This window comes from Phyllobates terribilis, unplaced genomic scaffold, assembly GCF_046119375.1.
Source record: "Phyllobates terribilis strain yellow unplaced genomic scaffold, ASM4611937v1 Scaffold_11__3_contigs__length_659146591, whole genome shotgun sequence".
Taxonomy (NCBI): Eukaryota; Metazoa; Chordata; class Amphibia; order Anura; family Dendrobatidae; genus Phyllobates; species Phyllobates terribilis.
In genome coordinates this window covers 330,793,087-330,813,837 of record NW_027362771.1, presented here as the reverse complement: position 1 = coordinate 330,813,837, position 20,751 = coordinate 330,793,087, and the positions used below count along the sequence as shown (strand labels likewise).

The 20,751-nt window shown below is 43.5% G+C and overlaps 1 protein-coding gene across 2 annotated transcripts in view; it reads left to right on the top strand.

Moving 5' to 3' along the window:
• Positions 1–20,751, top strand: part of LOC141166213 (stimulated by retinoic acid gene 6 protein-like) — a 106,213-nt gene that overhangs the window by 40,696 nt on the left and 44,766 nt on the right. For both annotated transcript variants that reach the window (XM_073652681.1, XM_073652682.1), the window contains 10 exons: positions 3,484–3,581; positions 3,684–3,823; positions 4,241–4,361; positions 7,651–7,699; positions 7,902–8,024; positions 8,154–8,227; positions 10,943–11,054; positions 11,898–12,018; positions 12,101–12,176; positions 12,423–12,492. In XM_073652681.1, coding sequence (XP_073508782.1) covers positions 3,484–3,581; positions 3,684–3,823; positions 4,241–4,361; positions 7,651–7,699; positions 7,902–8,024; positions 8,154–8,227; positions 10,943–11,054; positions 11,898–12,018; positions 12,101–12,176; positions 12,423–12,492 — 984 coding nt within the window. The remainder of the gene's footprint in view (positions 1–3,483; positions 3,582–3,683; positions 3,824–4,240; positions 4,362–7,650; positions 7,700–7,901; positions 8,025–8,153; positions 8,228–10,942; positions 11,055–11,897; positions 12,019–12,100; positions 12,177–12,422; positions 12,493–20,751) is intronic.

Sequence of the window (20,751 nt, the reverse complement as noted above, 5' to 3'; positions counted from 1 at the left end):
GTTGCGACAAAAGGTGATCGAGGCACACCATAACTCAGTTTTTGCAGGACACCCGGGGAGTAAAGCAACTGTGGATCTCCTCTCGCGTCGGTTTTGGTGGCCTAACTTACATAAAGAGGTGGTAACTTTTGTCGCGTCCTGTGGGGTTTGTGCGCGCTCTAAGACCTCACATACCCGTCCGTCTGGGGCCCTTTTACCTTTGAAGATCCCGGAGCGTCCTTGGACTCATCTGTCTATGGACTTTATTACGGACCTCCCTCCGTCTTCGGGTAAAACGGTCATACTCGTTGTAGTGGACAGGTTCAGCAAGATGGCACATTTTATCGCTCTTCCGGCTCTCCCTAATGCTAAAACTCTTGCGCAGGTGTTCATTGGGGAGATTGTGAGGCTTCACGGGGTACCCTCCGAGGTGGTGTCTGATCGGGGGTCTCAGTTTGTGTCCAAGTTCTGGAAGGCGTTTTGTGCACGGCGGGGGATGCATTTGTCATTCTCGTCGGCTTTTCATCCTCAGACCAATGGTCAGACGGAACGTATGAACCAGAGCTTGGAGACATATCTTCGGTGTTTTGTGTCAGAGAACCAGGAGGACTGGGCTTCTTTCCTACCTCTGGCAGAGTTTGCTCTCAATAATAGGCGGAGCGAGTCCACTGGTAAGTCCCCGTTTTTTGGGGCATATGGTTTTCACCCCCAGTTTTGTACTTTCAGTAGGGGGGGCTCTTCGGGGGTTCCGGAGGAGGAACGATTTTCCTCATCTCTCGCTTCAGTATGGAGAGGGGTGCTGAAGAATCTGAATACTATGGGGAACCGATACAAACGTATGGCTGATAGGAGGAGAGTGTCTGGTCCGGACCTAAGTGTGAACGATCAGGTATGGTTGTCTACCAGGAATATTAAACTTAAGGTTCCCTCCTGGAAACTGGGTCCCAGGTTCATCGGGCCGTACAGAATCAGTTCTATTATTAATCTGGTGGCATTCCGTCTTGACCTCCCCCCTACGTTTAAAATTCACAACGTGTTTCACAGATCATTGCTTAAGAGGTATGTGGCGCCGGTGGTACCGTCACTTTTACCTCCCCCTCCTGTGGTTGTCAATGGTAACTTGGAGTTCCAGGTATCGAGGGTCATTGATTCACGCTTTAATCGCCGGTCCCTTCAGTACTTGGTTCATTGGAAGGGGTATGGTCCTGAGGAGAGGATGTGGGTTCCTGCGTCGGATATTAACGCAGACCGATTAGTTCGGGCCTTCCACACGACTCACCCGAATAAACCTGGCCCTGAGGGTCCGGAGGCCCCTCGTAGAAGGGGGGGTACTGTCACGGTTGTGTTGCCACGAAGATCGTCACGAGTACACAGCCTGACTTCTCGCAGCTGACTTGTTGGTGCTTTGTGTTTTTTCGGCAGTGAAGGAGTTAATTCTCTCTCTCTCTGGGCTAGCTGAGGTCCAGCCTCGCCCAGCTGCAATCAATGCTTCTTTAGTGAGACTCCTTCATATTCCTGCAGGTCTGTTTGGGAGGTGTCGGTGAAAGCTTTTCATTCAGACTTACAGAGCGGATCGTGGTGTTTGGAGTTGCTGAGATAAGTGTATTTGGAAGTGTTTTTTCCCTTTCCTCGCTTTATCATTTATCTCCTTTCCCGTTGGTGTTCCCTCTGTTGTAGTTGTGTAGAAGTTGTATGCAAGGTGGTTTTGGTTTTTCCCTTGTACTGTCTCGTTCGTCTAAATACTGTGTGTGGGCATATTATTTCTGGTTCCCAATTGTTGTGATCGGGGTCCTTCTCAGGACTAGATTACTGAGGTGCAGGGATCCTCAGGAGGTAGGGGTTACGCTGGCGGCCTGGACCTCTGTACCTTTAACAGTACCTCCAGGTTGAGGGATTAGTCAGGGCCCCAGCTTAGGGTCAGCTTAGGCCCCCTACCTCCAGTATTCTGTGACAGTGACAGGTATGCGGCTATATGGGGCCGCCGCTGCGGTGTAGATCCTCTAGAGCTGATGGTGACGCAGTAGAGTTGGTTCAGTTCTCCACAGGCAGAGCTTAACTCCAGGGTAGGAAATAGTGATTTTATGAGGTAGATGTTGCTGGTGCGGTGTAGTGCAGGGCTGGTGGCGCAGCAATTATTCACAGACACAGTGGGGTGCAGTCTTCAAGGTTTTGCTCACAGTTATCACGCTGCTCCTGGTTACAACTACCAGATTATAACCACCCACGTCCTCCTGCGTTCACCATGGAAGGGGTTCAGCAATCTCTCAAGTATCTCAGGAGTACTTAAACGGGACCCCGTTCATTGTTCCTTCCTCGGTCGTCTTCCTGTGCTAGCTCTCACCCTCCTGCCCTGCGCCTCACAATCAGTGTCCCAAGCCTGTAGCCTCGGATCTTGTCGGGCGACGTGCAGTCCCCTGGACCCTATGCGGCCACCTTTTCGGCGATGTAATTGTGGTTTTGGGTAGCTGCACCTTGCAAGTACAGTAGCCTCCGGTTGCCTAGCTGAGCCTGGTTGTTCTCCACTAGTTTAGGGGCTGGTCCCCTCTGCGGCCTGATCCCTCCACGTCCGTGTAGATTTGGGCGCACGAGTGGCTTCCTGCACTTCCCGTGCCCCTGGGATCCCCTCTGTCTCTCTGGAGCCTTCTCTCTGCTCCCGTCCTCTCTCACTCTTCCTGTGCCTCTCAGACTAGGCCTGACTCCTTTCTCCACTCCTCCTGAGCAGAGCTCCTTCTGAGCTCCTGCTTACAACTCTCTCTCCTCTGTACAAGTCTGCTTCTAGATGGTTCCCTTTTTATTTATACTCCTACTGACGGTGCTCCCCTGAACTACTTCCTCCACCCACACCCACTACATGGTTCCCCCTCTCTTGGTTCTCCCCCTTCCACCCAGGGAAAGGGCTCAGCATTGTACACGTGCATCTTGCCCCGCCTGCTGGTCTGGAGTGGTGTAGTGTTGGATGCAGGTGGGTGGGTCCCGGGCAGTACTCCCTCCTTACCTGAGAGTGGGTTACCACACCTCTAGGTGAGATGCAGTACCCCTTATGGAGACTGAACCCGCAGGGGCGCCACACTATCAGTCAATATTTTTGTGTTATTTGCCCCAATAGAACAGACTGGTCCCCATATTATGCACTACTTAAACAAGCCAACATAGTAAATTGACAGTCCTGCTTATGAGGTGGCCATACCCTTTATTTGACGGCCACATGACCAGTTACTTTCACATTAACGTGGCATTCAAATTTTTTACTCACCTTCCAAGAATGCAAAACAATTACTGGTAAATCTTACAGTAAAATGGAATAATCTTAACCAATGATCATACACCATATACAACTTTTAATTTATAGAATGCAAATTATAATATTCTGTACTAATCACCCTAATTTGTTTATTGAAAGTATAAATAAATGATCCAGTGTATTATTCTGAAGCCTTGTTAAACATATCTAAGTGCAAACATATGTTAATCTAAAAAAACACATAAGATTTTTGTTCTTTTTAGGTTCTAATCACAATTATATTGTCCTATCTGCAACTACGAGCAAAACATAAAAAAGCTATAGGAGCAATACCACTGGGCAAGAGATTTGGCATTGTTGTGTAAGTCTAGTTTACCCTTCTGCTGGCCATACTGTACTGTTACTCATTGTCCGTTCTGCAGTATTATAGGCGGATGTCACATAGATGTGCTCTCTATTCTAGGCCTGTGAATTTCATAAGCAGTTACTCAAACAGATGGTCTTACGGGGCCGCATGTGGAGCCACAGCTACAACAGTTTTTCTCTTGTTCTTCAATGAATATTCAAATTACTTTGACTTTGTTGCACCAACCTGGGCCAAAGGTAGGTGTATTTCTTCATGCCCTTGGGTATATTATGGCTTAGACAGGGGTGAATAAAGACAGAAGAGGGCCCCTGTGCAAGAACAGTATATGGGTACTTTGCAATCCAATTGCTCATCATAATGCAGAATTCCACCTGCTTTGGAGGTGGTGGGTCCCTTGCCTCGCCCCCCACCCCCTCCCCCCGTGTGGTGGCTGAACAGGTTGCACCAATGTTTTGTCTGCTCCTGGCTTAGAAGGAACTTAGGTATTTAGCCAACTTTGTACATCTATGTCTAACCACCACACAAATGACTAAATCAATGCATAAAAAATGTATGGATGACTAGTCTCTATAATAGAATAGTCAGGATCTTCTAATATAGTGTCTCTAAAGTGCAGTGCATGACCTATTTTCTACTGATGTCTTTGTGTGCAGCTCTAGTCTATCTTCTATCTGCGCTGGAGGTTGGGATGGATTATTATCCTTTCTTTGCCTGCTTATCAACAGACCACAGACTAATAGGATCAACCTTAGGATTCTGCTACTCTCTTTGCTGGTAAGTGATAACAAGGTCTCTATGAACACTGCTTATATTTGCACCAGTACAAAGACTGTTGTCAGTTGATTGAATGAAAACAAAACAAGACTTCAAAGTTCATGCAAATAAATGAAAACTTACTAGTTGCAGAACAAAGTCTTGTATCAAATGTTCTAACTAGCTAATTATACACTACTGTCTTTGTGAGAGCTATGAAGTTGACATAGTGAGACATTTACCTTTGGTGGAAACAAATTCACCACAACTTAAAAAAACTTTGAGGTGTGTGTCACCTTGGAGTGTTGTTTAAAGGGAATTGGTGAGCAGGAATTCACCAACCCCCCAAAACTGTTTATATGAGCATGTAGCTCATTCAAAGACTAGTCCAGCAATACCTTTATATGGCCAGTCTGTTTCTCCATTACTGAGAAATCAGTGTTTCATTTGATATGAAGCTGTAGATCTGAAGCCTCTGTCACTCAAAATCTACTCCCCGCCCAGCACCGCCTCCCCCAGCTTGACTGACAGCTTCAATGTTGTGTGACTTCAAGCAAAGGTATTGTCAGTCAAACAGGAGGAGGGGGCAGTGGTGGGCAAGGAATAGAGCTGCAGTGACAGTGGCTTCAGATCTACTTTTACATATTCAATGAAACACTGATTTCTCTGTAAGAGAAGAATGGACTGGCTATGTAAAGGTATTGCTGTATATGTCTATGAAAGAGCTACATATAGTTTTAGGGTGTGAAATCCTGCTGACAGGTTCCCTTTAAAAAGACAAGGTCCGCTTTAGTGCATTATCCAAAAATGGAATAAAACAAGGTTGAGGAGTGTCAATGGAGGAGTAAGGCTGCGTGCCCACTATGCGTTTTTTAAGTGTTTCTGCAGCTGCAATTCCACCCCAGAAACACTTAAAAAACGCTTGGTAGAAGGTCGCAATGGTCCCCAATGATAATCCGCATGTGCTGTGCACATGCTGCGGAAATTTCCATTAATTTTGCGAAACGCGGCGTAATTGCTGCTATTTACTTGCACTGAATCGCATAATATCCACATGACTACATGTGCACATGCGGATATTAAGCGATTCAATGCGCGGATGGTACCCAGATCTGGAGAAGAGGAGACTCTCCTCCAGACCCGGGTACCTTAGTACCTGTAGTTAAAAAAGAATTAAAATTAAAAAAACATTATACTCACCTTCTGATGGCCCCAGGTCTCCTGTACGGTGTGTCCGGTGTCTTCGGCGGCTCGTGATGGTGTAAAGGGACCTTCCATGACATCATTTAGTTATGTGACAGGTCACACGACCGCGAGCCGTCAAAGACACCGGAGAAGGAGACCGGGGACCATCGGAAGGTGAGTATAATTTTTTTTTTATTTTCACCATTTTTTTTTTTTTTTGTTACTATTGATGCTGCATTTGCAGCATCGTAACTTGGTCACACTATATAAAGCCATGCCAGTGCAAAAGGTAAGATTCCGTTTTGATACATTGATGCCAGGACTGATGAGCTTCAAAAGAAAAATGGTGGTAAAACAATAACAAAATTTATTGTAACAAAACTCTCCCCTGTTTGTATGGGGAAGAAAAGTGAATAAAATAAACAGTAAAATTTTTAATCCAACAACTCGTACAAAAGAATTGTGTTTTATTTTTCTTACCAGGAGAACAGCCACATATCCCTGGTCCCAGTAAGGGGATGTCTTCCCTTGGGCCAATAATGCCACCCCTCTCCGCTAAATGTGTCCGGACTTAAACAGGGCTAGTTCCTAAGGGGAAGCCGTAATATGTGTCTTTTCTCCTGGTTCACAATCTTAATACTATTCCCAATCAATAAACTTTCTGGGATCCCAATATGACCAAACTCAGCTGTACAGCTAGGCGTATTACAGCCCAAGTTCACCTAACAAAAATAACATATAAAATAAACAACTATATTCAATTCCCATTTACAAGAACACAGATGATAGCAAATTCATTTGATTAGCATGCTCTGCGGGAAATTCAATCCAGACAGGTGGGTGCCTTGGGAGCTTCACCACGAACTGTGGCCTTTCTGAACTTCGCACCGCGCTATCAACAGTCGTTGACAAGATGAACACAGTTCGTGCCTCACTGACACCATCCCATAGAGACTAGTCATTTAGATTGGTCTCAACACCTACCTGACCCTAACTAACTCATTGGAGCGGTCAGGGAGAATTTAAAATAAGAAGAAGAACATGAGGTACCTCATCCTTGTTTAAAACATAGGGTGCTTTATCCTACGCGGGCGCCGTGTCAAACTTCACAAGATGGCCGGCTCTTTTCAATGTTATCCCACTGTTGCACTTCCCCGCGCTCTTCACCGAACAGAAATAGAGGATTATTGTCCCAGACGTCACCAATCACAGGAGCACGAAACCGCTGCACTCCAAGGGGGAACCAGGTTCGCCTACTCTGGACCTTCCTTTTTTTCTCATCCACCAGGAGCTCCCAGACCACACGCGTCACGTCCCAGCTCCGTCTCCCTGGCAACCCAACCCCTCTCCACCAAACAAACTTCCTCAGCTTGAGTGGCAGAGCAATGATGCAATGAAAGTATTTTATAACTCAAGCAGCAAAATTGCATTTTCACTGCACAGTTAGTCTATTATTTGCATCGCAGCATTCCTAAAATTATTCAAGTATTGTTTTGTTAACACTTAATATAATTTAGTGGTCAGATTTCATCGTTACAGGTATGGCCTTCACTCACAGTCATCACCAACACACATATCTCTATATACCCTCTTACATTGGTTGCATGGATTTATATAGTGTGACCAAGTTGTCAAGCACTTTTCCAAGTGATGCTAAAATCACTTGGAAAAGCGCTTTACAACCCGCATGCGGAAATGCATGCAAAAACGCTTCACAAACCCTTCTACCTGGCAGGAAAAACGCATGTAAATTCCGCATGCATTTTTCCTGCCAGGGAGATAAAGAAAAAATCCGGAGCATTTCTGCTTCGTGGGCACTTAGCCTTACCCTGCTACTTTCACCCAAGTGAAACAAAGGAGGACTGAATAAGGATCAGTTTGTCTTATCCTGGGATGAGGGTTTTCGGAGGCATAAACCAATGTCATACTCTAAGGGACTGCCATTGGGGGATTCAGCTGTGAGACCACCAGCGATAGGTGACAAGTGGATAGGTGATAAGTTTTGAATATGCAAGAACCTTTTTAAGTCCTGCCAAAATTTGTGACTAGTTTATTATGTGGATCTATCATTCTTACTATGAAAAAGAAACCGAAAACTAATGCATTTTACTAAAATTCTTTGCAGGTTTTGCGTGCAGCTGGCAGATATGCTTCAATGTCAGAGATTAGCTCATGTAAGTTTTCTCTATTTTTAATGCCACAAAAAAATTATAATATATAGTTGTAGCCACCGTAATATTTTCCATAGCAACAAGCTGTTATACAGAAGGAATATTTTATTATCGCATTAGGCATTGAGCTGTGAAATAGCATTTAAGGTTTATTGCCTGCACTTCATAATGCATCATTTAACACCAAGCGTTATCTCCTCTGCAGGCCTCAGTCATACTCATCTTCACACCAGTGCCATCTCTACTCTGCTGCCTGTTTCTGATGGGGAGATTTCTACAAGTGTTAATAACGGCAACTCTCTCTCTTTACAGACAGATTGAAAGAAAGGTATTTTGAAGGAAATATACTTTTGCCTGTAGTAGTGCTTCTCCCTCGCGACTTCTCTTATATCAGGCTATATGGTACCATTCCATGTCATTATGACTAAAATATGGTTTGTAAATTGTATCATCATAGGAGGAAGAGGAACCTTTGTTACCTCAGCACTTGACCAACTATGTCCGACATCTCTTAAAATCTGCTGCTGAAACGTGAGTGTGCTTGCAGTAAAGTTAGTAATTTGACCAATATTCTCAGTTAGTTTTAGGGCTCATTTAAAAGCGTTTATTCTGCTAGTTTGTGCTGTCCATGTGCTCAATGCATACCACATTGAGATAACATGCAGGTGATTTTTCATTTGGATCAATGGTCCTTGTGAACAAGTTCACAGCATTTACTAGTCTGGCTTATTTTATGAACCAGACTACTGCATATCAATACCAGGCAGCTTACGATTGACAATATTAAACTCATTAGTATCTTTATATACAGTACAGACCAAAAGTTTGGACACACCTTCTCATTTAAAGATTTTTCCGTATTTTCATGACTTTGAAAATTGTACATTCACACTGAAGGCATCAAAACTATGAATTAACACATGTGGAATTATATACTTAACAAAAAAGTGTGAAACAACTGAAAATATGTCTTATATTCTAGGTTCTTCAAAGTAGCCACCTTTGGCTTTGATGACTGCTTTGCACACTCTTGGCATTCTCTTGATGAGCTTCAAGAGGTAGTCACCGGAAATGGTTTTCACTTCACAGGTGTGCCCTGTCAGGTTTAATTCATAGTTTTGATGCCTTCAGTGTGAATGTACAATTTTCATAGTCATGAAAATGCAGAAAAATCTTTAAATGAGAAGGAGTGTCCAAACTTTTGGTCTGTACTGTATATCACATGACATAACTCCAAAATATAATCTACACCAAAACCGGGGTCTAAGAAGAACCCAAAAGACCAGAGTTTTTTGGAAAATTCATATCATCTTTATTGAAAAAAAGTTAAAAAAGATTACAGCAACATGGTGCTACAAAACTAGAACACAGTCCTCCACCACTATATCATGAGCAAGGTAATAATTAATTTTATACAAAAATGCAACATGAGCTTGTCAACCCTAAATAAAGTGTCTAGTGCATTTGGCAGTATATAATATTCCTTGTGGAACTTCTTAAAGCCATGGAGCCTAATGCATGGGCTATTGTATAATTAAGATAGAAAGTATTTTACTTACTTAAGCTCTGAGGCGGGTGTGTGTCCTCGCGCCCCCTCGCACTAGATTGTTGTCACTGCTCAACACATCAGCCGTCTACACACTGACACAGGCAGTGTGTAGTGCAGAACTGCTGTGAGAAAGTTCACAGGAGTTCATCAGCTGATGAACACCAGTGACCTCACTTACGGCACTGCTGCTGCATGAGAACTTTTTCATGCAGCTACAGATCCATAAGTAAGATTACCATCATTCAGAGCCTGTGTTTCCCATGCTGTCACACACATGACAGTGCAGGAAACACTCAATGTTTGGAGTGCTAAACCCGAACAGTAACATGGACTTCCTGAGGAAGTCCATGTTCGGGGTCCGTGTCCGAACACTAGGTGTTCGGTATGGATCCCGAACTTTACTGTTCGGGTTCCCCATCTCTGCTGATAATATTAATCTTACCTATGACTTATAATCCCACGGTTTTGTTCCAGAGGGAGCCAAAACCACTATATGTTAGATACAAATTGTTCCTTATTAAGGGAGAAAAATAGACATGATTGAATCTTTTGAAATTCAAATTCCCCAGGTTTAACAAATTTTTCACCAAATTTTCAGCAAATTAATTCACTACAAATTGCAATACTGCAAAGTCTACAATTGCCCTGAAAAGACATGTGTAACATGCTGAGATCCCCTAGGACTGTATCCAACCCTGTTCGAGTTATACAATACAAAAACAGCCCTAGTAATGTCAAAGTGACTTCGCCATAGAAACGGATGGTAAATAAGTAGTAAGCAACAGCCCATTTCATAATTTAGTGCACGTGTTAGTTAAAATGAAAAAAAAAAAATCAAAAAATGATGTCTCTTAGTCATTTGTGATTAGATTGACAGTGTCCCTGTCAGAGGTAACATTATCCTGCTGTCACTGGCACGAGAGATGTGCCATATATTCTATCACGCTCAGCAGAAGCATGTGTTGGGTGAGAAGATCATGTGACCGCCAGTAATAGTGTAACAGTGTTCCTTACTAATAAAGATTTTCTTTCTTACAACTTCCACTCCTCCCTCCCAGCTGTTCAGTATTGTGTTAATTATAAAAAAAAGCACGCTTTGTTACCTCTGATGGCGTGAGGTAGCGACACTTTCACAACATATTATTACCACATGTACAATTTATATAGTTTGTAGTAATAATGTGTTGTGAAAACACTCCCTCAAGCAACCTGAAGTGGTCACGTGATTTTCTTGTCCAGCACAGGCTTCTGCTGAACCTATGCTGTAAGAAAAGACCATGTGTGGGATGTAGATGGAGGGCCGGTATATGAGATCATGTGACCACTTGTGAACGCACATCTCGTCATGGACGATGCGGTCACAAGACCTCCTATAGCGACTTTTATAGATGAATCACTGTCCATTTTGTCATTCCTGGGTGCGTGAGTTGCGGGAAAATGGGACACATAAATGGTTTATTATATTTAAATAATGTATATTGATGAAATGCTAGGTTTATGTACATGCAGGTGCTAGAACTATAATAGATGAATAGTGGCCAACCCCTTTAAAGGAGCTGGATAACCCTTTCTGTGCATCAGTTGATTTATATGTCTGGCTTTACAATAGAACATAATAAAATGTAGCCTCATGTTTTTGATTCCCTGCTTGTTTATTCTTAATGATCTCCCATAGGTTTTCTTTCTTTTCTATGTAGGAATGAGCAGACTCCTTCACAGAGATGGAAGATTTATGCATGGGATACGCATTTTAAATTTCCCACCAGGATGATCGTGACAGTGGTTCTCTGTTTGATCTGCTTGTATAATGTATGTTACACACCAATTAAGCCTAAAGTCCCTCATACACATTTGATGGCTGTCGGCTGAATGGTAGTTTGGCCAATCGTTCGGCCGGCAGCTATCTTGGATGTCTCTCCCATACACAGGAGCGCTTGCTTGGTTGAGTGCTCCTTTGTTCTCTATGCGAGAGCTGCTGCCAGACACATCTGACAGTGGCTTATCTCAGGAAGGACAAAAGGATTGGCAGTCTAAAATCAAACATGATGGATGAAATTGGACAACCCCTTGCCAATTATAATATTCCCCCATGTAGAATAAAAATACCTTATACTCAAATCCAGTGCATGATCCAATACAGCAATTTTGGTGGCAGGTCTTCCGTGACATTGGCTGCAAGGCTCACGTGACATAATCAGTGACAGCACTAATGGGCCTCTTCATTCTCACTTCCTTTGGATGAATCTGACATAGGGATAAAGTGAGAGCTACTGCTGCTTTCTGGTGGCCTCTGGCTGTCAGTTACGTCCAAAGGAAGTGAGAGAGAAGAGTCCCTTTAGAAGGTGCTGATTGGCTTAAGCACATAACGTCACAAAAGCCCTGGGAGACTTTGCACTGACGGTGATAGAATGACACCAGAAGTGAGTATAAGGTGTTATTGTTCTGTGTGGGGGAATATTGTAACCGAGGGGGGTTGACCGAGTAATGGACAACCCATTTACTGTAACTCTCCCGACAATAAATTGTCCGAGGCTCCTATGCACATTAGTTGGCTGAACCTGTTGTATCTATGGGAGGTTTAAGATGGCACTTTATAGTTGAACTATTGACAGGGGTCCATGTTTTACTATCTACAGCTAATGCTTGTTTCAGTTTTTCCTTGTAGATTTATTTATTTCACCAAAAGCTGTGAATGGCCTGGACAATTGGATACTGGGAAAAGTTAATCTCTCCTTTTCCAACCAAACCATAATCATGTTACTATTGTTAAAAGGTTAGACACCAAATAAATGTCACTCAGTACAGTAAGTGCTACTATTAGCAGTCATACTGTTCTTGTGTTTGTGTCTTTACAGATTGCTGGTTTTATTCGACCTTCCCTTCTGTCCTTACAAGTGTTATCTATGTTTTGCATGTGCTCTCAAGCTACAGGTATCATTAATCTCTTGTACTCACCACCAATGATTATAGTTTATAAAACGCAAACAAGCTAATGTCTTGATAATTACTGTTGGTGCTGTGCTAAAATTCAAGATAAATATAGACTATTTAGCACTTAAAAAACGTGTGCCAAGATGTTTCTATTATACTTTAAAAAATAATTATGTGGGAAAGTTGTTGCAAATTCCATTACTGCTGCACTTTTTTACCGTTTACTAAACTAATTCTTTGTTTTAGAAAAGAAGTGAAGAAACTTTATAAAGGTGCCTCAGAGATTCCAAAAACTGGCCACCCTGCTGTTGTCCTGGTAATGCTTTGTAATTAATGTCAGTAATCTGATTTATTACAATCTTGGGCTTCTGTAGAACATTGTTGCGTTAATCGTTGATGGTTTCCAACTTTTTCACCAGACTTGCGCAACAAAACTAAAGTTGAGATAAGGGTCTAATACAACTGTTTCATTGAAAGAATGTTTCTGGAGCAGTATTGTTTCAATGTTTGCACAAGCACACCTGGCTAAAATGTGTTTATTCTGCCTGCCCATGAAGCAATTCATCTAGTTTTGTAATAGCCGGCCCGACAGAAAGACAGAAAGTTAGCGGCACTTGCTGACGAGGTCTATGACTGTTTGGCTTCTGCATATGTTTTTTTCGAGGCCTCAGTGTCATTCAAAACAATTGTCTTGTCACAAATATCCAAAAGTCAAAATAGGCCTGCGTTAGTACAAACAATAAAATTTGTTATTCTATAGCACAACAATAAAAAAAAATACCACATTACAAATAAAGGACATAAAGACACTTAGAATGTTGCAATCATTCAGAATAAATGGTCTTATAACTAAAAACAACTATAGAATTGCAATGGAGGGGCAAAGCTGGAGTATAGTTGAGTATGTTGAAGTACCAAATGATGCCTATGTAGGTAAAAAAAAGACTTAAATCAGTAATGTCAGGGCCAGGAACTTTACAAGAATTGTAAACAATACACAATAGAAAGAGAAAAGTATTGGGACACCTATACACTCTATTCCTAGGAACTTTAAAGGAGTGGTCCGAAGTCTAACTAAATATCATCCTAAATCCCTGTCAATTTAGTGCAGTAATCTAAGATATTTTCTAACATACTTGTATTCAAAATTTCCTACCGTTCCCTAACTACACTATCAAACTGCTGTTTTTTATTTCCTATGTGACGACGGTTCAGTTGAGTATCCCAGAATGCACTGGGAATATCAAACAAAGTGTCATCAGAGCAGGGGGCAATGCTGCAGCCCCTGCCCCTTCCCTGAAATAAAGCGTCATCAGTGATTCTTGTTTTAGGGTCTGTGCTCGTCCCTGCTGTGTCCATCTTTGCACGTTGTCACTGTCATCAGCTGGCAACAGAGCGATGTCAGAATACCCGGCTGTTAGAACCCTCCTGTTAGTTTTTTTCTATTTTGTTGGTCACATGATTTTCTGCCTATATAATCCAGCTCCGACCTTCAGGCCTTGCTGGACTTCAGTGTTTCATTTACTCTTAAGCTAGCCAGGTGCCTTGTACCTATCTCAGTAGTTTGCTTGGTCCTTAGACCACTAGTACTTTTGTTTGTTTGTCTTTGTTCTGCTACAATTTCTGCTATGAGGTGTCCATCTATATCCCAGTCCTTAGTTCTTGTAGGGACCCCTTCCTTATATCTATAGGTCTGCGTTCAGACTAGCCGAGGACTTAGGCGGGTCTGTTCACAAGGAACAGGTCCCCCGCTGCATCGTAGGGAATCAGCTTAGTCCTATTGTAGGGACAGTTTTCCTATCTTTCCTTAGTGCTTGTAGCAGTTCATAACAGTAAGTCCAGCCCAAAACAAAAATAAAACACTCTAAGGAAAGAAATCCAGATATCAGCATGGTGTCGGTTCAGGTCTTGGCTCATCGCCTGTCTTTGGAGGTGGCCGAGCTCCAGCAACACGTGAGTAGCTGTCCTGGAGCGCATTTTGTGGAACCGAAGGTAGGACTGCCAGATTTTTTTTCATGGTAAACAGCAAGATTTTTTTTCCTTTAAAAACGCTTGTTTATTATATTTTCGTTTAAGACCCAGATCCTCTGGGAATGAATCACAGCGCATTGGGTTTATAATGTCACTTTTGCGCAAAGAACCACAGGGATGGGCCTTTTCTCTCCAACCTAATGATCTGTGTTTTAGATCAGTGGAAGATTTTTTTTCTGCTACGGGGTTGTTGTATGACGATCCTGATCGAGTCTCATCTGCTGAAACTGAATTAAGACGTTTGAAGCAGGGATCAGGTGATGTGGAAAATTATTGTACATACTTCAGAAGATGGTCGGCCGAAGTGGAATGGAATGACTCGGCATTAAAATGTCTGTTTCTTGCTGGTCTAGGTGAAAGGGTTAAGGATCTGCTGATTGCCTTCCCAACACCTGGAACCTTGCAGGAGGCAATGCAATTAGCTATACGTGTGGACAGGAGACTGCGTGATAGGATTAATGAAGAGAAATCTACTGCTATGGCAGCTCCTAGTTTTCAGAGGGTCTGCTCGGAAGGTGGAGAACCGATGGAGATTGGGGCGATGTCACCCCATTCTCAGGAAAAAGACCGCAGGTTTGCTAAGGGATTATGTTTTTATTGCAGTAAATCTGACCACTTTATTAAGAACTGTGTGCTTCGTTTGAACAAAGAAAAAAAAAAGGTCAGTTACGCCCGGATAGCCTGTTTAAACTCAAAGGGAGTATTTCTTTCTGGGAGCACCTCGTTTCAGGAGGAGTTGATCGAATTTCGGGTATTTGTGGATTGTGGTTCTACACTCAATGTGATTGATAAGGGATTTTTGGAAAAACTTAAATTAGAATCCAAACCTTTGTCATCTCCTATATCTGTGTTTGCTGTTGATGGCTCACCTTTGAAATGTATTACAAGGTTTTTGAATTTCCCCTCACCATTAATGGTATTCACCAAGAGAATTTGGATTTGGCGGTATTAAATAATTTGCCTTCTCCAGTGGTTTTGGGGTTACCTTGGTTAAAATTGCACAATCCTGTACTGGACTGGTCTACCCATGAAATTAAGTATTGGAGTCCTAAGTGTTATGATAAATGTTGTAACGGTCGCATTGCTGCTATGGAAAGAGGGGAATTACCTGTATCTATTCAGGATTTTTGGAAGGTTTTTTCTGAGGAGGAGTCGCAAGTTTTGCCTCCTCATAGGGACTATGATTGCACCATTGAGTTTGTCCCTGGAGCTACTCTTCCCAAGAGTCGCTTATTTAATCTGACTATCCCTGAGAGAAAGGCCTTGGAGGAATACATACAGACAAGCTTGGCCGCCGGTCACATTAGACCTTCTAAGTCTCCTGTGGCTGTTGGATTTTTTGTCGTAAAAAAAAAAGGACAGCGGTTTACGTCCATGTCTGGACTTTCGCGAAATTAATAAAATTACCGTACGCAATTCCTACCCACTGCCATTAATTCCTGACTTGTTCAACCAGTTAGTGGGGGCCAAGTGGTTCTCTAGAATTGATCTCCGGGGGGCATACAATTTGTTGCGAATGAAGGAAGGTGATGAATGGAAAACTGCTTTTAACACTCCGGTGGGTCATTTTGAGAATCTGGTTATGCCTTTTGGTCTTACCAATGCACCAGCGTTTTTTCAGAACCTTATTAATGACATCCTAAGAACGCTGATCGGTAAGAATGTGGTGGTGTATTTGGATGACATTTTGATTTATTCGCCGGATCTGGAGTCTCATTGGCAGAGCATACGTGAGGTATTGCAGTTGTTAAGTGACAATTCACTTTTTGCTAAGCTGGAGAAATGTGAGTTCGCTGTGCAGAGAATTAGTTTTTTGGGCTACATTATCTCCAGCGAGGGCTTTGAGATGGACCCGGTGAAGGTTCAGGCGGTGCAGGAATGGCCTAGGCCTATTGGTTTGAAATCGATACAGAGATTTTGGGTTTCGCCAATTATTACAGAAAATGCATGAAGAATTTTTCTATAATTGTTAAGCCGCTGACCGATCTCACCAGGAAAGGTGCGAATACGGTTCAGTGGACTACTGAGGCCATTGAAGCTTTTGTGTATCTCAAGGAGAGGTTCAGTTCTGCCCCCATCCTTATGCAGCCTGATGAGACCAAGCCTTTTTTGGTCGATGTTGATGCCTCTTCGGTGGGGGTCGGTGCTGTTTTGTCTCAGGAAAACAAGGATGGAGTACATCCCTGTGCTTTTTTTTCAAAAAAATTTTCTGAGACCGAACTTAATTACGATGTTGGTAATCGGGAATTGCTGGCTATTAAACTCGCATTTGAACATCGGCGTCATCTCTTGGAAGGTGCTAAATTTCCCATTCAGGTTTTTACTGATCATAAGAATCTGATCTATCTTGATGCTGCCAAGCGCTTGAATGCCCGTCAGGCTAGGTGGGCACTTTTTTTTCCGCGGTTTAATTTTTCTGTTACTTACATCCCGGGTACCAAGAATGTAAAAGCTGATGCTTTATCTCGCAGCTTTTCTCCCATGGTTGGTACCGAGGAGGAGGAGAGCATTTTACGGGAAGGTGTTGTGATAGCAGCATTGGACTCCGTTTTGGAAGATGGGATTCTGAAAGCCCAAGAGGATGCCCCATCTAACACTTCCCATGGGAGGTTGTTTGTGCCTAGGAACTGTAGGAGAGATTTGTTTGTGGAGTGTCATGAGTCTCGGTTGGCAGGTCATCCAGGAATTTCTGAGATTAAGAGACTTATATAATGTGAAAAAATCGCTGCACTACTGTATATTGGTGCACAAGTAGGGGCCGAACCCACTGATATATAGAAAAAGCCTCGGCACTCAAATATTCAAAGCGGTGAAATTTTATTTGCAGTCCATAAGTATAGATTATTTGCAGTCCATAAGCATAAAAAACGTTTCGGTCATAGTGACCTTCATCAGTTAACGTTTGCAGTATATAGTAGGGTTTGGAAAGTTAAATCCTTATGGGATCAGTATGATGCGGACCACCTTTAGAGTGAGGGACTTGACAGGCTCCACAACGCGGTGGACACCGCGTTGTGGAGCCTGACAAGTCCCTCACTCTAAAGGTGGTCCGCATCATACTGATCCCATAAGGATTTAACTTTCCAAACCCTACTATATACTGCAAACGTTAACTGATGAAGGTCACTATGAACGAAACGTTTTTTATGCTTATGGACTGCAAATAATCTATACTTATGGACTGCAAATAAAATTTCACCGCTTTGAATATTTGAGTGCCGAGGCTTTTTCTATATATAAGAGACTTATAGGTCGCAGTTTTTGGTGGCCTGGGTGGCAGAAGGAAGTCATTAAGTGGGTGCGTCAATGTACTGTGTGTGCTAGATCTAAGTCTTCACATGCTCCTGCTGCGGGGTTGCTTTGCCCTCTGGAGGTTCCTAGTGCACCTTGGACGCATCTTGCTATGGATTTTATTACTGACCTTCCTGCCTCTGAGGGTTTCACTGTCATCTGGGTGGTCGTGGACCGTTTTAGCAAGATGTGTCACTTGGTTCCATTCATCAAACTGCCCTGCGCTAAGACACTCGCTAAGGCTTTTGTTAAGGAAATTGTCAGACTCCATGGCGTTCCTACCGACATTGTTTCCGATAGGGGACCTCAGTTCGTGGCTCATTTTTGGCGTGCCTTTTGTGACAGGTTGGGAGTTCATTTGTCATTTTCATCTGGATATCATCATGAGTCTAATGGACAGACAGAAAGAAAGAACCAGAATGTTGAACAGTTTTTGCGTTGTTTTGTGGCTGACAATCAGGAGGGGTGGTCTGAGTTTCTGCCACTTGCTGAATTTGCTCTTAACAACCATACATCCTCTTCTGCTGGGTGTTCTCCTTTTTTTTGTTGTACTGGGAGACATCCGTCGTTTGGGTCATTTTCCAAATTGGTATCGGCTGTGCCGGAGGAGGAGAATTTTTCCGGTGATTTGGAGAGAGTTTGGACTGATGTACGTTGTAACCTTCAAGAGGCTAACAAAAAATCTAAGAGGTACTTTGACAGGAAACGTCAAGAGGTTTTGTTTACGGTTGGTGACATGGTTTGGTTGTCCTCTAAGAATCTGCGGTTGAGGATTCCTTCTAAGAAATTGGGCCCGAAGTTTGTACGGCCGTTTAAGGTACTTCAGGTAGTTAACCAATCTGCTGTTAGGTTGGAGGTTCCCACCTCCTGGAAGATTAATCCAGTGTTTCATGTTTCCTTATTGAAAAAAGCTGATGTTTCGGATACGGACTCCACTGTCTCTGTTCCTCCGGTGGTGGAAGACGGTGAATATGAAATTTCTCGCATTCTTAATTCTAGATGGCATAGAGGGAGATTGCAGTATCTCGTCGCTTGGAAAGGTTTCGGTCCCGAGGATAACTCCTGGGTAAAGGCGGATGATGTCTCTGCTCCTAGACTTGTCGGAGCGTTTCACAAGAGGTTTCCTGATAGACCTGGGCCTGGAGGATCTGGAGGAACCTCATAGAAGAGGGGGTACTGTTAGAACCCTCCTGTTAGTTTTTTTCTATTTTGTTGGTCGCATGACTTTCTGCCTATATAATCCAGCTCCGCCCTTCTGGCCTTGCTGGACTTCAGTGTTTCATTTACTCTTAAGCTAGCCAGGTGCCTTGTACCTATCTCAGTAGTTTGCTTGGCCCTTGGACCACTAGTACTTTGGTTTGTTTGCCTTTGCTCTGCTACAATTTCTGCTATGAGGTGTCCATCTATATCCCAGTCCTTAGTTCTTGTAGGGACCCCTTCCTTATATCTATAGGTCTGCGTTCAGACTAGCCGAGGACTTAGGCGGGTCTGTTCACAAGGAACAGGTCCCCCGCTGCATCATAGGGAATCAGCTTAGTCCTATTGTAGGGACAGTTTTCCTATCTTTCCTTAGTGCTTGTAGCAGTTCATAACACCGGCATGCAGGAGACCAGTGACATCACTTGCGAGGGCGGCGCTAGTCTCCTGCATGCTGGGTATTCTGACACCGCGCTGTTCCCGGTTGATTATTACTGATCTGAGCTGACAACATAGCGGACACTGTCACTGTGAAAATCGCAAAGCAGGGACACAGCAGGGACGAGCACAGCCCCTGAAACCAGTGTCACTGATGACACTTAATTTCGGGGAATGGGCAGGGGCTGTAGGAGTGACAGCAGCCCCTGCCCCCTGCTCTGATGGTGCTTTGTTTGAGTATCCCAGCATGCACTGGGATTCTCAAACGAAGCGTCATCACACAGGAAATAGGAAAAAAAAGGAATAGCTGTTAGATTGTGTAGTTAGGGAACCGTAGGGAAATCTTACTGCAATCATATTAGAAAATAGCTTAGATTACAACACAAAATAGATAGGGATTTAGAATGCTGTGCTTGCACGGTCAATGGCATTGGAGGATTTAGACACACTCCTGTTTTACATTAGTTTGACTGGGACTTGTGGTCCCTCACAGACAAAGTGTCTATGTCTTGCTGCAAAGTGCTGATTATCTGTTATAATCAGCTCTCTGCTTTGAGCCTTGAGTAGGACCACTCCCTATTTAAACCCACAGCAGCTAGAGTTCCCCATACACATTAAGGCTGAGTTCACACGATGCGTATTTCATGCGTTTCCGCGGCGTTTTTGCAGTTGCGTAAACGCCGCGGAAACGCATGAAAAACGCATGGTAGAAGGGAAGCAATGTTCCCCAATGGAAATCCGCATGAGCTGTGCCCATGATGCGGATTTTTCCGCAGCGTTAACGCTGCGGTCAAAAATCCGCAGCATGTCAATTAATTTTGCGGAAACGCGGCGATTTCGCCGCCATTGACTTGCATTAGAACGCGCCAATTCCGCAAGACAGCATTTGTACTTGCGTTATTGGCGCGTTCTAATATGCGGATGGTACCCGGGTGTGGAGGAGAGGAGAGTCTCATCCACACCCAGGTACCATTAAAAAAGCTGTAAAAAAAGAATAAAATAAAAAATAAATGTATTCTTACCTTCTGTCGGCCCGCGCAGCGCTCCCGCTTGGTTCCCGGCACTTGCAGTGAGTTGTAGGACCTGCGGTGACGTCAGAGTCATGTGACGGGTCACGTGACGCTGACGTCGGCAGGTCTTTCAATTCAAAGTTGCCGGCAGCCGGGAACTTTGTAAAGCAGGACAGCGCGGGCCATCGGAGGTAAGTATATACACTCTCTCGGGTCACACTATATAAATCCATGCTGTTTGCATGGATTTATATAGTGTGACCTAGTTGTCAAGCACTTTCCAGGTGATGCTAAAATCGCCTGGAAAGCGCTTGTCAATCTGCATGCGGAAACGCATGTCAATCTGCATGTGGATCCGCATGTATTCTGCAGGAAAAACGCATGCACAATCTGCATGCGTTTTTTCTGCCAGGGAGATGCAGAAATGATGCAGAAATTTTCTGCTTCATTTCTGCATCGTGTGCACATACCCTAAATGTCTGTCAACCGAACAATGCTTAGGTTGACTATTTGGCCGAGAGCTATCTTGGCCATATCTCCCATACACAGGAGCACTCATTCACTTATTTGGCTGAGCACTCCCGTGTTCTCTATGAGACAGTCACCGA